The sequence below is a fragment of the Camelus ferus genome, chromosome 10 (assembly GCF_009834535.1).
Source record: "Camelus ferus isolate YT-003-E chromosome 10, BCGSAC_Cfer_1.0, whole genome shotgun sequence".
Lineage (NCBI taxonomy): Eukaryota > Metazoa > Chordata > Mammalia > Artiodactyla > Camelidae > Camelus > Camelus ferus.
In genome coordinates this window covers 63778223-63794897 of record NC_045705.1, presented here as the reverse complement: position 1 = coordinate 63794897, position 16675 = coordinate 63778223, and the positions used below count along the sequence as shown (strand labels likewise).

Sequence of the window (16675 nt, the reverse complement as noted above, 5' to 3'; positions counted from 1 at the left end):
GCAGCCCTTCTCCCCTCCAAGTGTATCCCGGCATAAAGCACGAGCGGACATAGAGAATTCCCCCGGAAGGATGTACCCCTGAATTGGGGGCGGGTGGGGGGTGGGAGTGGGAGGAATGTTGACAATCCATAAGAAGCAGACGTCCTGAGACTTACCTGCTCTGCCTCAGCCTGGTCCCACCTCCGTATGTATATTTCCTTCCCTTGGAAGGAAAAAGGCTTCCAGAAGGGAGTCCGGGAGGCGCTCGTGAGACATGAAACCTCTGGCCAGGCAGCTTGCTGGACCACTGCGATGGTGATAGGCACACCGGGGGCGGGGACGTTGCTCCTGGCGGATGTGACAGAATGGGCCTGAATGGGAAGTGCGAGACCGGCCAGCCCCAGGTTTTCCAGGAAGCCCAAATTGAACAATTTCGGGCTTATCCAACTCCTAGGGAGGGCAGGGCGCGACCAAGGAACAGCGCCCCGAGACGAACGGCGCAGGGCATTGTCTTCACACTTCTGTTTCCGCTCCAGAGGGGGCCTCTACTAGGCCAACTGTAGAAACCTAGATTCCCTCTTAAGATCCACGCGACCGGTGCCTGCTACCCGCGTGCTTGCTGGGGCCCCCTTGCCCCATAATCCTTGGCTATAGTCGCCCGTGTGTTTTCACCCCGGTCGGGTGGACGTCGGCTTCCAGCCTTCGGGGTGGGTAAGAGTGGGTATTGAGTTGGCCAGGGGCAGCCATTTTGAGACAGATGAGCACGGAAGGGACCATATTGAGAACTCTGGATGCCTGGGGCCGCCATTTTAAGTGTGGGCCCGGCTGAGAAGCCCTGTACGGTGAAACTCAGTGACGTGCGGCCACCATACTGGCGCGGGTCCCATGGCGGCGGCCATCTTGGAAGGAGAACTGCTGTGGGCGCGGCCATCTTAGCAATAAAACCGGCCCCTTTTCAGGAACTGGAACCAAGCTCCTCCCTTTTCCCTGGTTTCCTTCAGTCTGCGACTGTCTTCCCGAGTCTCTCTCTAAATCCACCCAGTTCGATCTGTTTTCATTTTCACTTGTCTTCATTGCTCTCCTAGTGTGTGTGCGTGTGAAGGCGTGAATGCTCTCCGTGGCCTCTAAGTGTCTGTTGTAACTTAATTCTTCCACTTGAGACGCTCTCTCGTGCCCGCCATCCCCTGCAACCCCGCGGATCTCCGATCCTAGACAGTGCCTAACCCGCTTTGACTGGCCCTGCTCTCTGGTTATGGCAAGCCTTTCTACCTGCCGCACCCACCACCACATCTATTGACTGATGATCCTCTCCCCCAAGAACGCTAACACAGGAGCTGTCCTCTGAGACTGTATGACTTTATTCTTCAAATGGCTTTGCCCTTCCAATAGCTCCAGGTGAGACTGAGAGCCATCCCTCTCTCCATTGTCTGACCGGGTCACAGAGGGAAGCGGGCAGGATGCTGGCAGTTTGACAGCCCTTCTGGGGATGGAACTAAGGGTGCCCCGAGTTAGGGGGTGCTCTGGGTCTGGTTAGTGGGTGAGGAAATGGGGACGGCAGATAGGTGAGGGAGGGCTTTGTGCTTCAGATAACCTCACAGGGTTGGGCCAGGGCTAAGGATGGGATTCAGGGACCCTCAGGAGCTCATTATAGCTACTGACCTAAGTAAGGAAGGGCTGGGGTGAGGGAAAGATGAAGAGTTATGAGGAGGGACAGGACAGCTCAGAGGAGGGCACAGAAGAATTTCTTCTCCCGGAAGGGGTTCTCCGAAGTGGGCACAGGGGTGATGAGGGGGTCCTCACAGGCGTGGGCATCACAATAAGTCATCAGGTCTGCTGCTGCCTTGGACACCTGGGGCACAGTCAGGAGGGGAATTGTCAGGCAGAAACCCTGAAAATGGACTGCAGCCTCCCTCCCCAAATAGGTTATCTTTTGTCATCTCTCGGGCTCCTTAGGACAGTCTTCTCTTCCCTCATCACCCACAGAGGCCTGGGGCCAGCTCTCCTTATAGATCCCAAGACTCCTCCCCTGATCTCAGGGAGTCAAGGAAAGAAAGTATCTCTTATCCCGAGGTCTGGGAACCTACAATACACCTGGGCCAACTGATGTGATCCAGGATCCCACCCACCTTAATCCGGCACAAGCTGGCCTCAATCTTAAGCTGTTCCACCATCTTGCGGGCTTGCCCAATACTCATAGTGCTGTTCACAGGGGTCTCCCCTTTCATCCTGAAGAAAAGAGAGACAGCTCAGAACATTATGGGGTCTGGGCACAGTCTCAGCTGAAGGCCCCTTTTCGTGCTTACTCCTTACCAACCTTCACAAGGCTGGGTCATGTGCCCCAATATTTTACCCCCCTCTTATGATCTTTTCCATCCCTGTCTTCCTCAGCTACGGAAATGGAAAGATGGGATGAGATGCTCCCCAAATTCCTACATGGCCTGGGCCACAGATCATTAAACATCCAAATGATTTAAGGCTTTATAGCCCTTCAAGGCATGTGTGTACCCAGCTGTGAAAACCCCAGCTAGAAAGAGCCCCACCCTGCTGAGGGCACAAAACCCCCATCTGCCCCCTTGAGCCCCAAAAGGAGAAAATCAAGATGCTCCCTACTCACCTGAGCCCACAGGCAGCGGCAGCCCTCAGGAGTAGGATCAGTGGGGTGCACCAAAACCTTCTGCCTGAGATGAGTGCCCCACCTTGCAGGGAGTTGCAGTTGAAAGTATCTGACGCAGCAGCAGAAGCAGCTAATACAGAGAAGGCTACTGGGGAGGGTCAGGTAGAATCCAGGGCTGGTCCCAGTTTCTGCAGCTCAAGCACTGCCCAGATGGCTGGTACCTGAAGGATGAAGGATGCTAGAAGGAGCTGCTCAGATCCTGGAGCATACCAACTGTCTGACCAGTGGGGGAGCTGGGCTGCTGCCTACAGCCCCTGTGCACACCCCCACTGTTACTGTCTCACTACCTGTCCCTCCCGTGTTGCAGGCATCCTGAGTCTGGGCTAGAGCCCTCCCCAAAGCAGCTGGAAGGAGCTGAGACCCAGGCAGACTACCCCCTCAAATGGGGTGGTCTGGACCTGTGACAGCCCCTGCATTGGAGTCCGTACTGGCTGCGGGAGACCCTGCTCATTTGAAAATCTGACATCAGCTGGGCAGTCGCCCCCCTCCTCCCCTCCTCCCGCTACTCTGACACAGCATTTAGCGTCTGAATCTTCGTTTCTCTCCCAGGGACCCTTCATTCTCCATATCCAGGAAAATATGATGGGCTACAGGTATCAGCTTCTAGATCACCACTTAACATTCTAGCCACAAGTGACAAGTGGAAAATCCAGGGGCAACGAGGTCCATCAGGAAGATGTCTAAAGAAATGGTAGACCAAAGAGAAGAAGGAGAAGCTGGAGGAAAAGAGACATGCAGAGACCAGATCAAAGAATCGGACAAAGAAGAGGTAGGGGAAAGTCAGTGGGTGTTTCTGGAAATAGATGGGCTTCCTGGTGTGTGTGTGTGTGTGTGTGTGTGTGTGTGTGTGTTGGTTTGAGAGATTGCCTCCCACGCCTGAAATATTGTGCTTAGTGCTGTGGGGAATACAAAGATGTACACAACATTGACATTATCCTCTGAAGGATTTTATTTGGGGTGAATACACATATACAAAATAGAAGGTGCCACCTGCCAAGACCTAGTTTAGATAATGCGCTGTGGGGACTCTGAGCCAAACTCTAATTAGGGTCGGAGGCTGTCAATCACGCATTGTAAAAGCTGGAGTCAAAACACAGGCCTGAGAATAGCCGACTCAACGCGCAAGATACACAGGTACCCACAGATTGCAACGTTCTTGGGGGGAATGCGCTCTGCCTTGGACGCCTGCAGGTTCAAGGAGCTGTGGGCAATAAAAAGCAGCGCCTGCTGGATGCTGGCCTCTCCTCCTTTCCGGGGGTTAAATGGCCGGTAGTGAAGGTTTGGGCGGAGGGTCTCGAGGAGCTGGCTGAGGAGATGCAGCTGACTCACAGCATGCCCTGGGGCAAATCTTGGGGGCTGGAGGGAGGCCCCTGTCCCCTTTGGTCTTGGTAACCGGAGGGTAACGGACCGTAGGGACAGTGCCCGGCGCGAGGAGGTGGGAACCCAGCGGCCTGGAAGGCCCTGCCCCCTGCGCCGGGCCCCGCCCCGGAGAGGCCCCGCCCCCAGGGCTACAAAAGCGGCCGGCGGAAGGGGTGGTGCTTCCCGGGGAGCGGAAGTGTCTTCTCGCCGTTGCCGCAGCAGCGCGTGCGGCTGGTGAGTCTGCAGAGCTGCGGCGGCAGCTTGCAGGATTCTGTGGTGGTGCTGTTGGGTGAGGGCTCTAGGCGCCGCGCCCACCCCCGAGCCGGAGGAGGCTGGCGAGGGGCGGCAGTTGTCGGCAGGACACGCTGGCCGGTGTGGGGCGCAGGAGCGAGCGGAGCTCCAGGCGGAGGCATTTGTGGCCCCGCTGAGGCTTTGAGTCCGGCTATGCGACCTTAGGCAAGTCGCGCATTCTCTCCGTGCAACCACCTCGTAGTGTGGCATCAGTGTCGTCGTGTGTGTAAAACCGCCTTGGAAGAATACTAAGGTGCTCATTCTTTATATGTTATATATTGCTATGAATGAGTATTAAGGTGGTCTGTTCCAGAACCAGGTAACCGGAAGACGAATTCAACTGAGGAACCCTAGCACTTGGGACAGAGCACAGTGAAGGAAAAGGAAGGGATAACTGGCTGAGAAACGCAATCAGTTGGAGAAAGGCCCTCAGAAACAAAGACTTTGCTATGTCTTGCTATCTGATTCCTCAAAGCCAGTCCAGTAAGATTGTCCCGTTTGTCCTCACCTGCCCCATGAAAGGAGCCATTCTTTCCCCATCTCTGTCTTTTTCCAGGAACCACCAGCTGCTTCATCCCATGGCCAGGGGTGGCGTCCAGGTGGCAGAACACCTAGGAACTCAAGGCCTGAACCCGGGGCCAGACCCCCTGCACTCCCCAACATGGTCAATGACCCACCAGTACCTGCCTTACTGTGGGCCCAGGAGATGGGCCACGTCCTGGCAGGCCGTGCCCGCAAGCTGCTGCTGCAGTTTGGGGTGCTGTTCTGTACCATCCTCCTCCTGCTCTGGGTGTCTGTCTTCCTCTATGGCTCCTTCTACTATTCCTACATGCCGACAGTCAGCCACCTCAGCCCTGTGCATTTCTACTACAGGTGAGAGGGGTCTTCTATCAAGGTAGAAGAATCCTGTGAGAGAATTGTTGCAAGGACCCTTAGAGCTTATTCAGTTCAACCCCCTTATTTACAGAGGAGGAAACTTGAGCCCAGTGTGCTTATATGACTTCTTTCACAGCCTGAGTTTGGGGCAGATCTGGGCTGGTAGGGATCTAGGGTGCTAGTCCTATCTCTGGTTACTGAAATCTTGTTAAAAAGAAGAGAAAAATCCCTCCCCTAGACTATCATGAGGGTCAGCTCTATTTAGGCTGGATCAGACCTCTCTCAAGGCATGGTAGACTACTGAGCCAACCCAGCCCCTTGGGTCATCTCAGAACTAACCTGGCCTTCAGTAGAGGAGTTACTAGGAAAGCAGCAATTCACCTTTTATATTACTTCCTCCCACTCCTAGAGAAATTATGAAAACAAGGTGACTGGGTACATAAACTCCCAGAGTCCTACTTCTTGCCTGGGGCCTCAATTCCTTCGCATTTTATAGACCCTGCCAAATTCTCTCCCCTTATAATAATGACTACAGGACCAATCAAGAGGTGGTGACAAGGGCACTATTATCAGTGGCCCAGAGTTTTTTTTTCTCCTATCCTGTGTCTCTGGTCATGAGCTGTAATTTCCAAGGCAGAGCTGCTTAAACTTTAAGGAAGCATGGATCTCATGAAAACTATGGCCCTTCCTGCCATAAAAACCTATATACATGCCCATGTGCAACTTTGCTTACAATTTGAGAGGGTTCATGAGCCTCTTAAAGACAATCTGTGGATCCCTTTGGAGGAATTTTCTCAAACAAGGCCTCAGACCAGAACTACTGAATCAGAATCTGGTAGGGTGGGACCCAGAAACCTGCATTTTTTATCAAGCGCCCCAAGTGAGTCTGAAACTGTTCAACTAAGTGTCCATAAATTCCCATTTAAGAGTGTCTGCTCTAATGAGAGGAAATAAACTCAAGTAGCAGGAAGAGAATTAAAGAATATTTTGGTATCTTGAATCTCCTGACTGCATTTCTTCTCCATTTCTCTCTGTAACAGAGAGAAGGGTGCCTGTTCTGGAAGAAGGGATGGTGGCAGGAAGGGGAGCCCCAGGGGCCAAGGAGCGATGCAGACCACTTAGCAGAGTATCATCCCCATTCTCATTTAGGACCGACTGTGATTCCTCCACCTCCTTACTTTGCTCCTTCCCTGTTGCCAATGTCTCACTGGTTAAGGGTGGCCGTGATCGGGTGAGTATGGGAGCTGAAGAGAAGTTTCATTAGAGCTTTGATGACTTGAAATAGGAAGGCTTAAGAAAGACCTGGAGATAAGGGACTGAGTAATAGAGACTAAGAGGAAGGCTTTCAAGAAAAGGGAGGTTACAGAAAAATTAAAGTCCAAATGAATTGTGTGGATTATTCTTTACTGCAGCAGACGTTAGCAGTGTTTTCCTTCTTAAACTGTTTCAGCCAGGCCATATCTACTAGATGAGGTATGTTTTAGATCTAAAGGAACCTAAATTAACAGATCAGCTATTTCACTGAACCAGGATGGAATCCACCCAAGAGTTTTGAAAGTATGTTAAATTATGAAACTGTTGACAGTTATGTGTAACCTGCCATTACACAGGGTACTGTGCCAGAGGACTGGCCAGATGCCAGTATGACCAGCAAACCTGGAAACCCTGGGAAATGCAGGATGGGAATGCATCCTCTAGTAGGCAAGCTGGTGGAGGCTCCGAGAAAGGGTAGGATCCCAGAACACTTCAAAAGGACCTTGAAGGATTAGCAGTATTTCTTATCACCAGGGTTTTTTGAGTTGTCAGTCAGCAATGCAATGAGAAGTAATCAGTGGTCAGATTTACTAAGAATTTAAAAAGCATTTGAAAATAACTTTTCAAAAGTCATCCTTGGTAATAGTATCTGCAAATCTCGAACTCAGAAAGAAAAAAAAGTCATACCTGGGAGGATATTGACCTAGAGATAGAAAACATAGGATAGATATAAATGGTCACTCTGAAGGGAGAGTCTGGGGTCTCCTGGGTTGGTGTGCAGACTGGCCTTACTTGACAATATAAATAATCTGGGAGACTCTGTATCCTGCGACATCTTCCAGTTTACCACCAGGGAGCCATACACTATCAGGAACACTTACTGGTTGGATGATTGGGTCCCAGATGGAGATTTCAAAGTGGTGAGGTGGAATGTTAGGCATTGCAAGGCAGAGATTTATCATTTTAGTTCTGCTACTCAGGAAAATAACTTGGAGGTGATTACAGTATGTTCTATGAAAACACTGGTTCAGCGTGTTTCTGTGTCATAATAATAATAATAATAAATGGAATATATTGAGAGAAAGTTGGAAACAAAGCCACAGTACATCTGCACCTGGGATGGTGCATGCAGCTATGTGGCTGCCCATTGTAGATCATAATGGTGATGCAAGGAGCCAGAACAATCGGGTGCCAGGTTGCTGGATGAGGAAGGAAGGAAAAGATGAAGGATGAGGCCCAAGTCCCTGATAATTAAAGCAGGTTGATCATTTGGTCATTTGTAGTGAACATTTTTGAATGAATGAAGTAGTGTGTTCACTCTGTGTAACACCTTGCTAGAAGTACAAGATGTAGTCCTGCTTTCAAGGAGCTTACAGAATTTACAGAAATCTATATACTGCATGAAGTAGCAAAGATGCAGCTTCTGTATTTCAGAAGAATCTGAAGAATTAGAGGGATCAGTGTGAGACTATGGAGATGGTGAGGCTCAAAGTGGATCCTGTAAGGAAGAGTGAGTACTGTGCAGGGAATAAGAAGAAGAGGGTAAATCTGCCCAGCAGACAGACAAGTGTGAACAAAGGCAGGAGCCAGCCACAAGGTTCTGGTGTTAAGAGTCTGTAGATCCCCTTGGAGGAGATGACGTTTATTTGGACAGAATTACTGGCTTAAAAAGAAAAGATGTATATAAATTCTTATTGAGATAGAATTCACATACTATACAAGTCACCCATTCAAAATGCCTAGTGCAGTCACTTTTAGTATATTCAGAGTTGAGTAACCATTACCATAATCAATATTAGAACATTTTCATCACCCAAAAAGAAATCCATGCTAGCTAGCAGTCACTCCCCATATCCCTCCTGCCCAGCCAGAGAAATACCTATTTCACTGTTTCAAAGAATTCAGTGAAACAACTGGCTTAGATTCACCTGGCCTCTACAGGAGGGTAGGAATCTCATGGAATCCATTTTTCTCCCAAGAGATAATTCAAACTGAAAATAAGAATCTGTGAAAAGAAAGACTTTGATCAGTGGTTTTCTTTTTTACACTAGGGATAAAATGCTCAAAGTACCCTCATAGCCATATCCAGATTTTGGAGCCAGGTCAATATGGGTTATGGCAGTGTTTTTAAACTTTTTTTTCGTAATCCATTCCCTCTTTGGTTAAAACCAAAAGCTTCACCATCACCCCTGTGATCCTTAGGTATCACCCTGAGGGGGTCATGCTACAGGACAAGCAGGATTGAATATAGGATTAGAGGAATATAGGACTGGTCAGGAAAAACTGGGATATGTTTGGTGGCAAATTGATAACGTTATGAGGTTAATCTCAGTGAAGAGGCCTTCCCACTATGTGTCTCAGGGTTCTACCAACAGAACCAAGATAAGGGACCTGGAATGACATAAAGATGGTCTGGAGCGACAGAAATTGTGCGAGAGCTGGCTAGAGAGAGGGTGAGTGCTTTTGGCACTTGGTTAATTAACAATGTGAGTAAAGACAGGCTGGACCTGGGAGGATGGCCTCACGGAGACAGAGGCCTGAGTCACAGATGGCCCAGTTGGCAACATGACAGTTCACTTTTGGAAAAGAAATGTGGCACAGACTTTCTGGAACAGAGTGACTCAGAAGAGCAGACAGGACACGGAAGAGTTCAGAAGTGGGAGGAGTCCAGCCACCAGAAGAGGGCAGCACCTTCTTGGGATGAGAGAGTTTGACAGGCCTGTGTTTCTAATGGCCAGGGTTGTGGCAGAGTATTTGGAAGGATGGGGGGAGGTGGAACAGGGCCAGTGTCATTAAAAAAAACCTTTTTTTGAAAAGAGATGGGGGCTATCTTGGGCAGGTGCTGATGTATGGCCAGCCATACCGCATTACCTTAGAGCTTGAGCTGCCAGAGTCTCGTGTGAATCAAGATCTGGGCATGTTCTTGGTCACCATTTCATGCTACACCAGAGGCGGCCGAATCATCTCCACCTCTTCACGCTCCGTAAGTATTCACGGCCTGTCTGGGAGGGTGTGGAGAATGATGAGCAATGTCAGAGTATCTGGGTAGGGCTGCAGGAGAAAGCATCCTAGCTCTGAAGTCTTGGGCACATCGGGATAGGCAAGAGCCAGTTTACCAAACCAGACAGATGCCCCCAGATACCTGATTAGCATGTCCAGCTTTGGGGTAAAGTCTAAAGAATAGAGCCTCCCTGAAAACAGGAGCTTATTTGGAACCAGGCAGACCTGGCCTTGAATCCTCACTTGGAAACATGCTAGCTGAGGGCCAACTTACTTAACTCTTGGTTATAAAATATTATAAATAGTATACTAGTAACTCACAGCAAGACTAGCTTGGATTCAATGAGGAAATGTAAAGTGCTTATTAGCACATAGTGGGTGTTTAATAAATGTTAGACTCCATTCTTAATTGTCAACAGAACCATATCATGAAGCAAATCCCCGAATGTCCACATGGGATAAAGCCTTCAGATGGTACACTGAGACGTACAGTCCCTTCTGGATTACAGAACCATTTGGGGGAAAGGTAGATCAGAGACAGTGTTGGGCTTCACCTAGGAAGGTTTCTCAGAAGAGAAGGCTTTGTTGTATTGGTATGGAGATAAGTGGTCCGGTAGGGCAGGGCAGGGATGTCACTCAAGAGTTTGCAATGGTTGGGTCAAGACTTGGGGTTTGGAACAAGTTCCTACCCACTGTATAGCACAGGGAACTACATTCAATATCTAGTAATAACCTATAATGAAAAAGAATATGAAAAGGAATATGTATGTATGTATGTATGTGTAACTGAATCACTATGCTGTATGCTTGAAACTAACACAACATTGTAGATTGACTATAGTTCAATTTAAAAAAAAGATTTGGGGTTTGGAGGCATGGGAGGAAAAGAAAGTGGGAGAGCCGGGGCCCTGAGGAGGAATCAGCCTTCACAGCCTGCTCAGGGGTGGTTGAGGGGTGGGTACCCTGCCCTAGCCTCTCCCTCCTGGCCCTGGCAGGTGATGCTGCATTACCGCTCGGACCTGCTCCAGATGTTGGACACTCTGGTCTTCTCCAGCCTCCTGCTGTTTGGCTTTGCAGAGCAGAAGCAGGTCCTGGAGGTGGAACTATACCCAGAATACAGAGAGAACTCGGTAAGGGGGGAAGGAGGACTGGGAGACAGCCCTCTCCATGAGCCCAGAATTTTACCTGAGGAACTTCTGGGCTTGGTTAGGAAGGACAGCAACAGAGGCTGGAGGCGGGCCTCAGATTGGGCTCGTAAGAGTGACAGCAGCAGGATCCAGGCCTGACGCTGCTGTCCCTCCACCTCTGCGCCCCCTCCCCGCCCGCAGTATGTGCCGACCACCGGGGCCATCATCGAGATCCACAGCAGGCGCATCCAGCTATACGGAGCCTACCTGCGCATCCACGCCCACTTCACTGGGCTCAGGTGAGGCAGCGCCGCCGACCAGGCCCCGGCAGCTCTCCTGGGGCCTGTGCTTAAGTGTTAGAGGGGCCTAAGCAGAGGCGGCAGGTTTTCCTTAGGCCACAGATTCTCAACCCTGGCCACATATCAGCACATTAGCTCCCTGGGGAGCTTTTAAAAAATGCTGATGCCTGGGCCCCACCCCCAGGCTGACTGAACTGGGATTTGTTAGGTTCATCTCTGGCCAGCAGACTCTTTGAAAGCACCCTGGGAAAAGGTCATGCGCAGCCAGGGTAGAGAATAACTGCTTAGTGGGTGGGAGGCAGAGGGTGGAGGCCGGCTACACCAAACTTGTGACCTGCCCTGGAAGTTATTTCTGGGAAATGAGAAGGCCGGTGCTCTCCGGTGACAGGGTAATTACTGCTCCCTTCCTGTCCCTACTGCTGCCTCAGGTACCTGCTGTACAACTTCCCAGTGACGTGCGCCTTCATCGGCGTCGCCAGCAACTTCACCTTCCTCAGCGTCATCGTGCTCTTCAGCTACATGCAGTGGGTGTGGGGGGGCATCTGGCCCCGGCACCGCTTCTCTTTACAGGTCGCAAAGGACCCCCTTCCTCTCCCCTTCATGATCTTTCTTTGACTGGGGAGTGGGCAGGGGCGTGTTGGGGGCTGGGGCAGAAGGGCCCTGATCACTAGTGAGGGAAAGCAGTCCTTGCTGCTCAGGAGTTTTCACTCCACAGGTGAACATCCGAAAAAGGGACAGTTCCCGAAAGGAAGGCCAGCGAAGGATCTCTGCCTCTCAGCCAGGTAAAGGTGATGGTTCAGGGCTGGGTGAGCGGGGGCTCCTGCGCCATCCAGTATGAGGCTTCAGAAGCTCATATACTGAGCTGAAGTTCAAGGGAAGGGCTGAACAGGGTGAAGTGGGCCCTGCCATCCAGGCACAGCCACCCTAGCCCTGCCCTGTCCTCTACCCCTTTGGAGGCACAGGGCCCCAAGGCCAGGAGGAGTCCACTCAGCTGTCACCTGTTACAGAGGATGGTGAGAACCAGGCAGATCCTTCGGGGCCAGGTACGGGGCAGCAGCCCTCCCTCCCTCCCTCCTGACTCCTCCTCAGCCCTCCCCTGCAGCCTCCTCCAGTCTGACCTGTGCCTCCCCTCTGGGGCTGCAGAGGGCCAGCTGTGTGAGGAGGAGAAATCAGATCAGCAGCCCCTGAGTGGAGAGGAGGAGCTAGAGCCCGAGGCCAGTGACGGTGAGTGCGGGACAGCAGGACCTGGGTGGGCTGGGGGTGGCATGTGGGTAGAGAGGTGGCCACACCAGGTTGGGGCAGGGGCCCCTGGTGATCTAATTTCCCATTTGGGATTTTGTTTTTCCCTCCCCTGGCCCAGGTTCAGGCTCCTGGGAAGATGCAGCTCTGCTGACGGAGGCCAACCTGCCTGCTTCTGCCCCTGCCCTTGCCCCAGAGACCGTGGGCAGTTCTGAACCCTCTGCAGGCACTGTCCGACAGCGCCCCATTTGCTCCAGTTCCTGAAAGGACCAGGGCAGAGTGGCCACATTCCAGCCCTTTCCCACCTGACCCCTTTCCCTTCCCGTGGCTTCCCCAATAAACTATTTTCGTGCCAGCTGCTTCCCTGACTCTTTGAAACGGATTCAGGGTCATCTGAAAATCTGGTGTTCCCCAGGCATCCCCGACCCCTGATTGGAGGAGCTCGTCTTGTCAGGGGCTACCAATGGGGAAGCCTCCTGACCCTGGAATAGTTTAGGCACAGCTGTTTCCATTCATCAGCCTAAGAAATCCAAGGAGCAGAAACCTGCCCACTGCATCCATGTGACTCTCATCTCCCTCTGGGGAGGGGGATAGCTAGCATAGGGCGGGTCTGGAGAGCTGGGATACATCATTCTCCGCACCCCTCCCTTTCTCTGTCCATTGGGAGGCAGAAGACAGGAAATGACTGCCATGGATGTGGTATGATTTTTTTTTACCGAAACAGCATTTTGTAAACCAGGCCCCGTGCTGTCCACAGCTGTTTTCCTCTCTGTTACCAGCCAGGTAGCCCTGTCCTTTATGTTTCCCTCCTTATCCCCTCACATGACTTCAGCCTTTGGATTCTCAGCTCCTGGCTGCTTTCCACATTCCACTCTCCTTTCAGAACCCAGGCATCCTGGCCTCCAGCTGAAACCACTGCATGTGGCTTCCCCCACCCCAGGCCCCGTGACTCAGGCCCTGTAAATGGACCAGCCCTCTTCTTGGCATTCACGGGGTAGGGGGGCAGAGGAAGGGGGGGCCAGGTGGTGACATCACAGTTAAGGGGTATAAAAGCTTTCAGCAAAACAGAACTGAAATTGAAGACGCTGACAAAACCTGACTGCGGACGCAGCCTGTGCTCCTGGAGACCCCTCAGGACCCTCAGCCTGCTCCTCACTACATCAAGGGCTACCCGCTGGTAAGGAACGGCTCGTGGGCCAGGGAGGAGACAGGGAGGTGGGGGACTGGCAGGGACCAGGACTTCTTCAACAGGTGGGAAGGGAGGGAAGGTTCCAGGGCCCCTGTGTTCCATCTCTCCTCTCTCACTACCATCTCCTTTCTGGGTTTCTGCGTGTGCCTGGGACTGGTACTTGTTTTACTTAGATCACTATTCCGTGTGGCAACTGAAAACGATTCCACCTTCCTTCCCTAGGCTGCAGAAATCATTTCCTCCTCTTCTCCCCCCCAGCCCTTTATTTATTCATTAACTGTTTCTAGTGCTTCACACATTGCTGGTCACACACCTCTCTCTGTCGGGTCATACCATATTTTACTCTTTTTCGCTTGAAACCAAGCACACAGGCTGTTCCTGTTCACAAGTTGGCAGCCAAATGGGTGTCTGTCTCATCCCCTTGTGTTTCCCTGTCCCTAGCGGTTTTGTTGAGGGAGGCGGCCTGCAAGGCTTGGGGGCTGAACAGCCTTTACCGCTTCATCTCCTTCCCTTCCAGACTCCATGCCGCGCCCTCCCTGCCTTCTGTGGCTCCTGGCTGTCACCTTCTCCTTGGTTCCCAGGGCGCAGCCCTTGGCCGCCGGAGACTCTGAAGAAGACGAGAAAGCTAAGACACCTTTGCCGGCTGTCCCCTGTGACTATGACCGCTGCCGCCACCTGCAGGTGCCCTGCAACGAGCTGCAGAGGGCCAGCCCGACGGCCTGCCTGTGCCCCGGCCTCTCCAGCGCAGCGCAGCCGCCCGAGCCGCCGCGCCTGGGCGAAGTGCGCGTGGAGGCCGAGGTCGGCCGCGCCGTGGTGCACTGGTGCGCCCCCTTCTCCCCGGTCCACCAGTACTGGCTGCTGCTTTGGGAAGGCGGCGCGGCTCCGCAGAAGGGCCCCCACCTCAACTCGACGGTCCGCCAAGCAGAACTGGAGGGCCTGAAGCCCGGGGGCGCGTACGTCGTCTGCGTGGTGGCTGCCAACGCGGCCGGAGAAAGCAGCGTGCCCGGGCCCCAGAGCCGGGGCCTCGACAGCGCGGGCGGCCCAGCCTTCGGGCCCTGCGGCCGGCTGACCGTGCCGCCGCGGCCGCTCACAGTGCTGCACGCGGCCGTGGGCGTGGGCTCGGCGCTGGCCCTGCTCAGCTGCTCCGCCCTGGTCTGGCACTTCTGCCTGCGCGACCGCTGGGGCTGCCCCCGCCGAGGCCGCCAGAACCGCAGGGGGCTCTGAGGCCAAGCCGAGCCCAAGGCCGCTGCGGGGGGAGGTGGCCGCCCGCTGAGGCCCACGCAGCCCGGACGGCCGGGCGCCGGGCCCTCGCTGAGTCAATGCTGGGCCAAGAGCTGGTTCATTCCAGACTTTACGCTCAGTTCGTGAGCTGAGTATTTAGGAGGCATAGAGAAGGTCAGCACATTTTTCCTTAAGGGACCGTATAGTAAATGATCTAGGCTTTGCCGTCCCACGGGATAAAATCGAAGCTATCCTGTGGGTACTTATATAATCATGTAACCCATTTGAAAATGTAAAAATGATTTTAACTCTTGGGCCTTACAAATCAGACTGTAGCCAGAGTTGGCCCGCTGGCTACAGCTAGTCGACCCCTATCCTACACCCTCAAAAGAGCTCTACCGCTAGGGGTGGCTTCAGTGGGGTTTGAGAATAAGCTGCTGAGGGATGGGAGACGTCTCCTGCCTTTTGTTTAGATGGTGAGGATATGCACGCCTGAGTTAGAATCCACCTGTGTCAAAGGAGGGTAGAAATAAATGACTGACCTAGGGTGGAGAAGGATGGTGAAAGCTGCTGTCAGGGACAAGCTTGCATTTTTGCTAGTAAAAATATAACAACAACAACAACAATAATAATACAATAAGGGGTTCCCTCTGCCCCCCTTTGTGTTTATTGTACATCCACTATAACAACATTAAAGGAAAAGGAAGATATTTTCATTTTTCATGATCCCTTTCAATTCCCTGTCCACATACCTATTTTTCAGAGTAGTATACATACTTTTGAGTTTATTTTTAAATTAACTGGATGTAGAAAAGTCTAAATTGCAACAGACTTTACTCCTCACTCTTACTGGTCTTATAACTTTTTTAAATTATAAAAGTAACATACAAATAAAACTGAAGAGGATAATATGAAAGTTCCCCTCCTTCTCAAGAGGTAACTGCCTATAGCAAAGTAAATCTTCCTCCATGCAAAGCAAATATTTTCCTTTTTCATTCACTGTATTATGGACAATGTTCCATGTTGGTAAATCATAGCCTCCTTAGTTATGTGAAAGGCTGCATAACTTTGCATAGTAGGATGCTCCTTAACTGAGAGTAGCCATAGCTCTTTGTTGGAACATTTAAGTTGCCTTCCATGTTTGCTCTGGACATCCTTGTTTATTGGTGTATCCTCACATTGTGTGTATTTCCATAGGGTACTTACCCAGAAGTAGGTGAAAGAGGCAGTACTATACAATTTAAACATTCTTTTATTGGATCTCTAGAATAAATTAAGAATACATTTGTTATCTAGAATACACTCATCACATTGCCGTGAATACTTTGTGCCTTTTGATTTCTGTATTTCCTCAGCATTTATTCATTTGCAAATAATGAGGCTCCACTCTCTCATCATATGATTTACATGCATTCTCACTTAATCTCTATCACAATGATTCCAAGAGATGGTTTCACCTTTTCGCAGATAAGAAGTTTGAAGTTCTGAATGGTTTGAAGCTACAAGTAAGGAGTTGAGTAAGGATTTCAGCCAAACTGCCTAACTCCAAAACTGATGCTCTTCACTCTACCAGGGAGAGGCAGCATAGCATAGCCGCCTGATGAATGCACACTGCATGGGTTTGAATCCTAGCTCTGCTGCTTACCAGCTCTGTGACTTTCAGTAAATTATCTCATCTTTCTGTTTCCTGTGACTAATAATAGTTTCTACATCATATGGATTGCTGTGATGATTAAATATGCATTAACCACATAACAGTCTCTAATGTGTATATTATCATCAGTAACTTATTACTCTGCCTCCTAATAAGCATTTAAAGTGAGCTTTAACTTAAGGGACCTAACAGCCTAGGTAGTGGTGGAGAGCTAAGTAATAAACAAGACTACACAGCAGGGGGATAAATGCTAATGGAGTAAACACTGGAGCTGGGAGATGGAGAGGGGGTGGTCAAGGCAGGCTTCCCTTAGAAAACAAACCTGGAGTCCAGCCCCCAAAATGGGAGTTATGCAAGCCCACAGAAGAGGTGGGACATCCCAGACAGGTACATACAAAGGCCCTGAAGAGGGAGAGGGCCTATTTTGCAATCTGCACAGATTACCCTGAAGTGGTGGGAGATGAACTCCGCACTAACAATTACACAATATAGTCGTCTTGCTAGGCATCTAAG

General features: G+C 51.2%; 3 protein-coding genes across 10 annotated transcripts; 2 read left to right on the top strand and 1 right to left on the bottom strand.

Annotated features, from left to right (window-relative positions):
- The first annotated feature begins 945 nt into the window (after window positions 1–945).
- Window positions 946–12455, top strand: BSCL2 (BSCL2 lipid droplet biogenesis associated, seipin). 7 transcript variants are annotated; one of them, XM_032489620.1, is made up of 12 exons: window positions 946–1374; window positions 3203–3422; window positions 4860–5176; window positions 6329–6410; window positions 9273–9416; window positions 10429–10563; window positions 10762–10859; window positions 11288–11429; window positions 11575–11641; window positions 11813–11902; window positions 12003–12083; window positions 12226–12455. In XM_032489620.1, exons 2-12 carry the CDS (start codon window positions 3330–3332, stop codon window positions 12360–12362), a joined length of 1386 nt encoding a protein of 461 aa, XP_032345511.1. In that variant the 5' UTR covers window positions 946–1374; window positions 3203–3329; the 3' UTR covers window positions 12363–12455. The 7 variants fall into 7 exon arrangements, with proteins under 7 accessions (XP_032345511.1, XP_014412285.1, XP_014412284.1 ...); XM_014556799.2 differs by having other exon boundaries at window positions 948–1374; window positions 11822–11902; window positions 12220–12455; XM_014556798.2 differs by having other exon boundaries at window positions 948–1374; window positions 11816–11902; window positions 12220–12455.
- GNG3 (G protein subunit gamma 3) lies at window positions 1383–4025 on the bottom strand. Of its 2 annotated transcripts, XM_032489629.1 has the most exons (4): window positions 3796–4025; window positions 2594–2814; window positions 2106–2205; window positions 1383–1828 (listed from the first exon to the last, which is right to left on the bottom strand). In XM_032489629.1, exons 3-4 carry the CDS (start codon window positions 2202–2204, stop codon window positions 1700–1702), a joined length of 228 nt encoding a protein of 75 aa, XP_032345520.1. In that variant the 5' UTR covers window position 2205; window positions 2594–2814; window positions 3796–4025; the 3' UTR covers window positions 1383–1699. The 2 variants fall into 2 exon arrangements, with proteins under 2 accessions (XP_032345520.1, XP_006181835.1); XM_006181773.3 differs by lacking the exon at window positions 3796–4025 and having other exon boundaries at window positions 1621–1828; window positions 2594–2869.
- A 262-nt stretch (window positions 12456–12717) lies between the features above and the next one.
- LRRN4CL (LRRN4 C-terminal like) lies at window positions 12718–16260 on the top strand. Its single transcript, XM_032489601.1, has 2 exons — window positions 12718–13275; window positions 13805–16260. The coding sequence occupies exon 2, from the start codon at window positions 13810–13812 to the stop codon at window positions 14509–14511; it is 702 nt and encodes a 233-aa protein (XP_032345492.1). The 5' UTR covers window positions 12718–13275; window positions 13805–13809; the 3' UTR covers window positions 14512–16260.
- The last annotated feature ends 415 nt before the right edge of the window (window positions 16261–16675 follow it).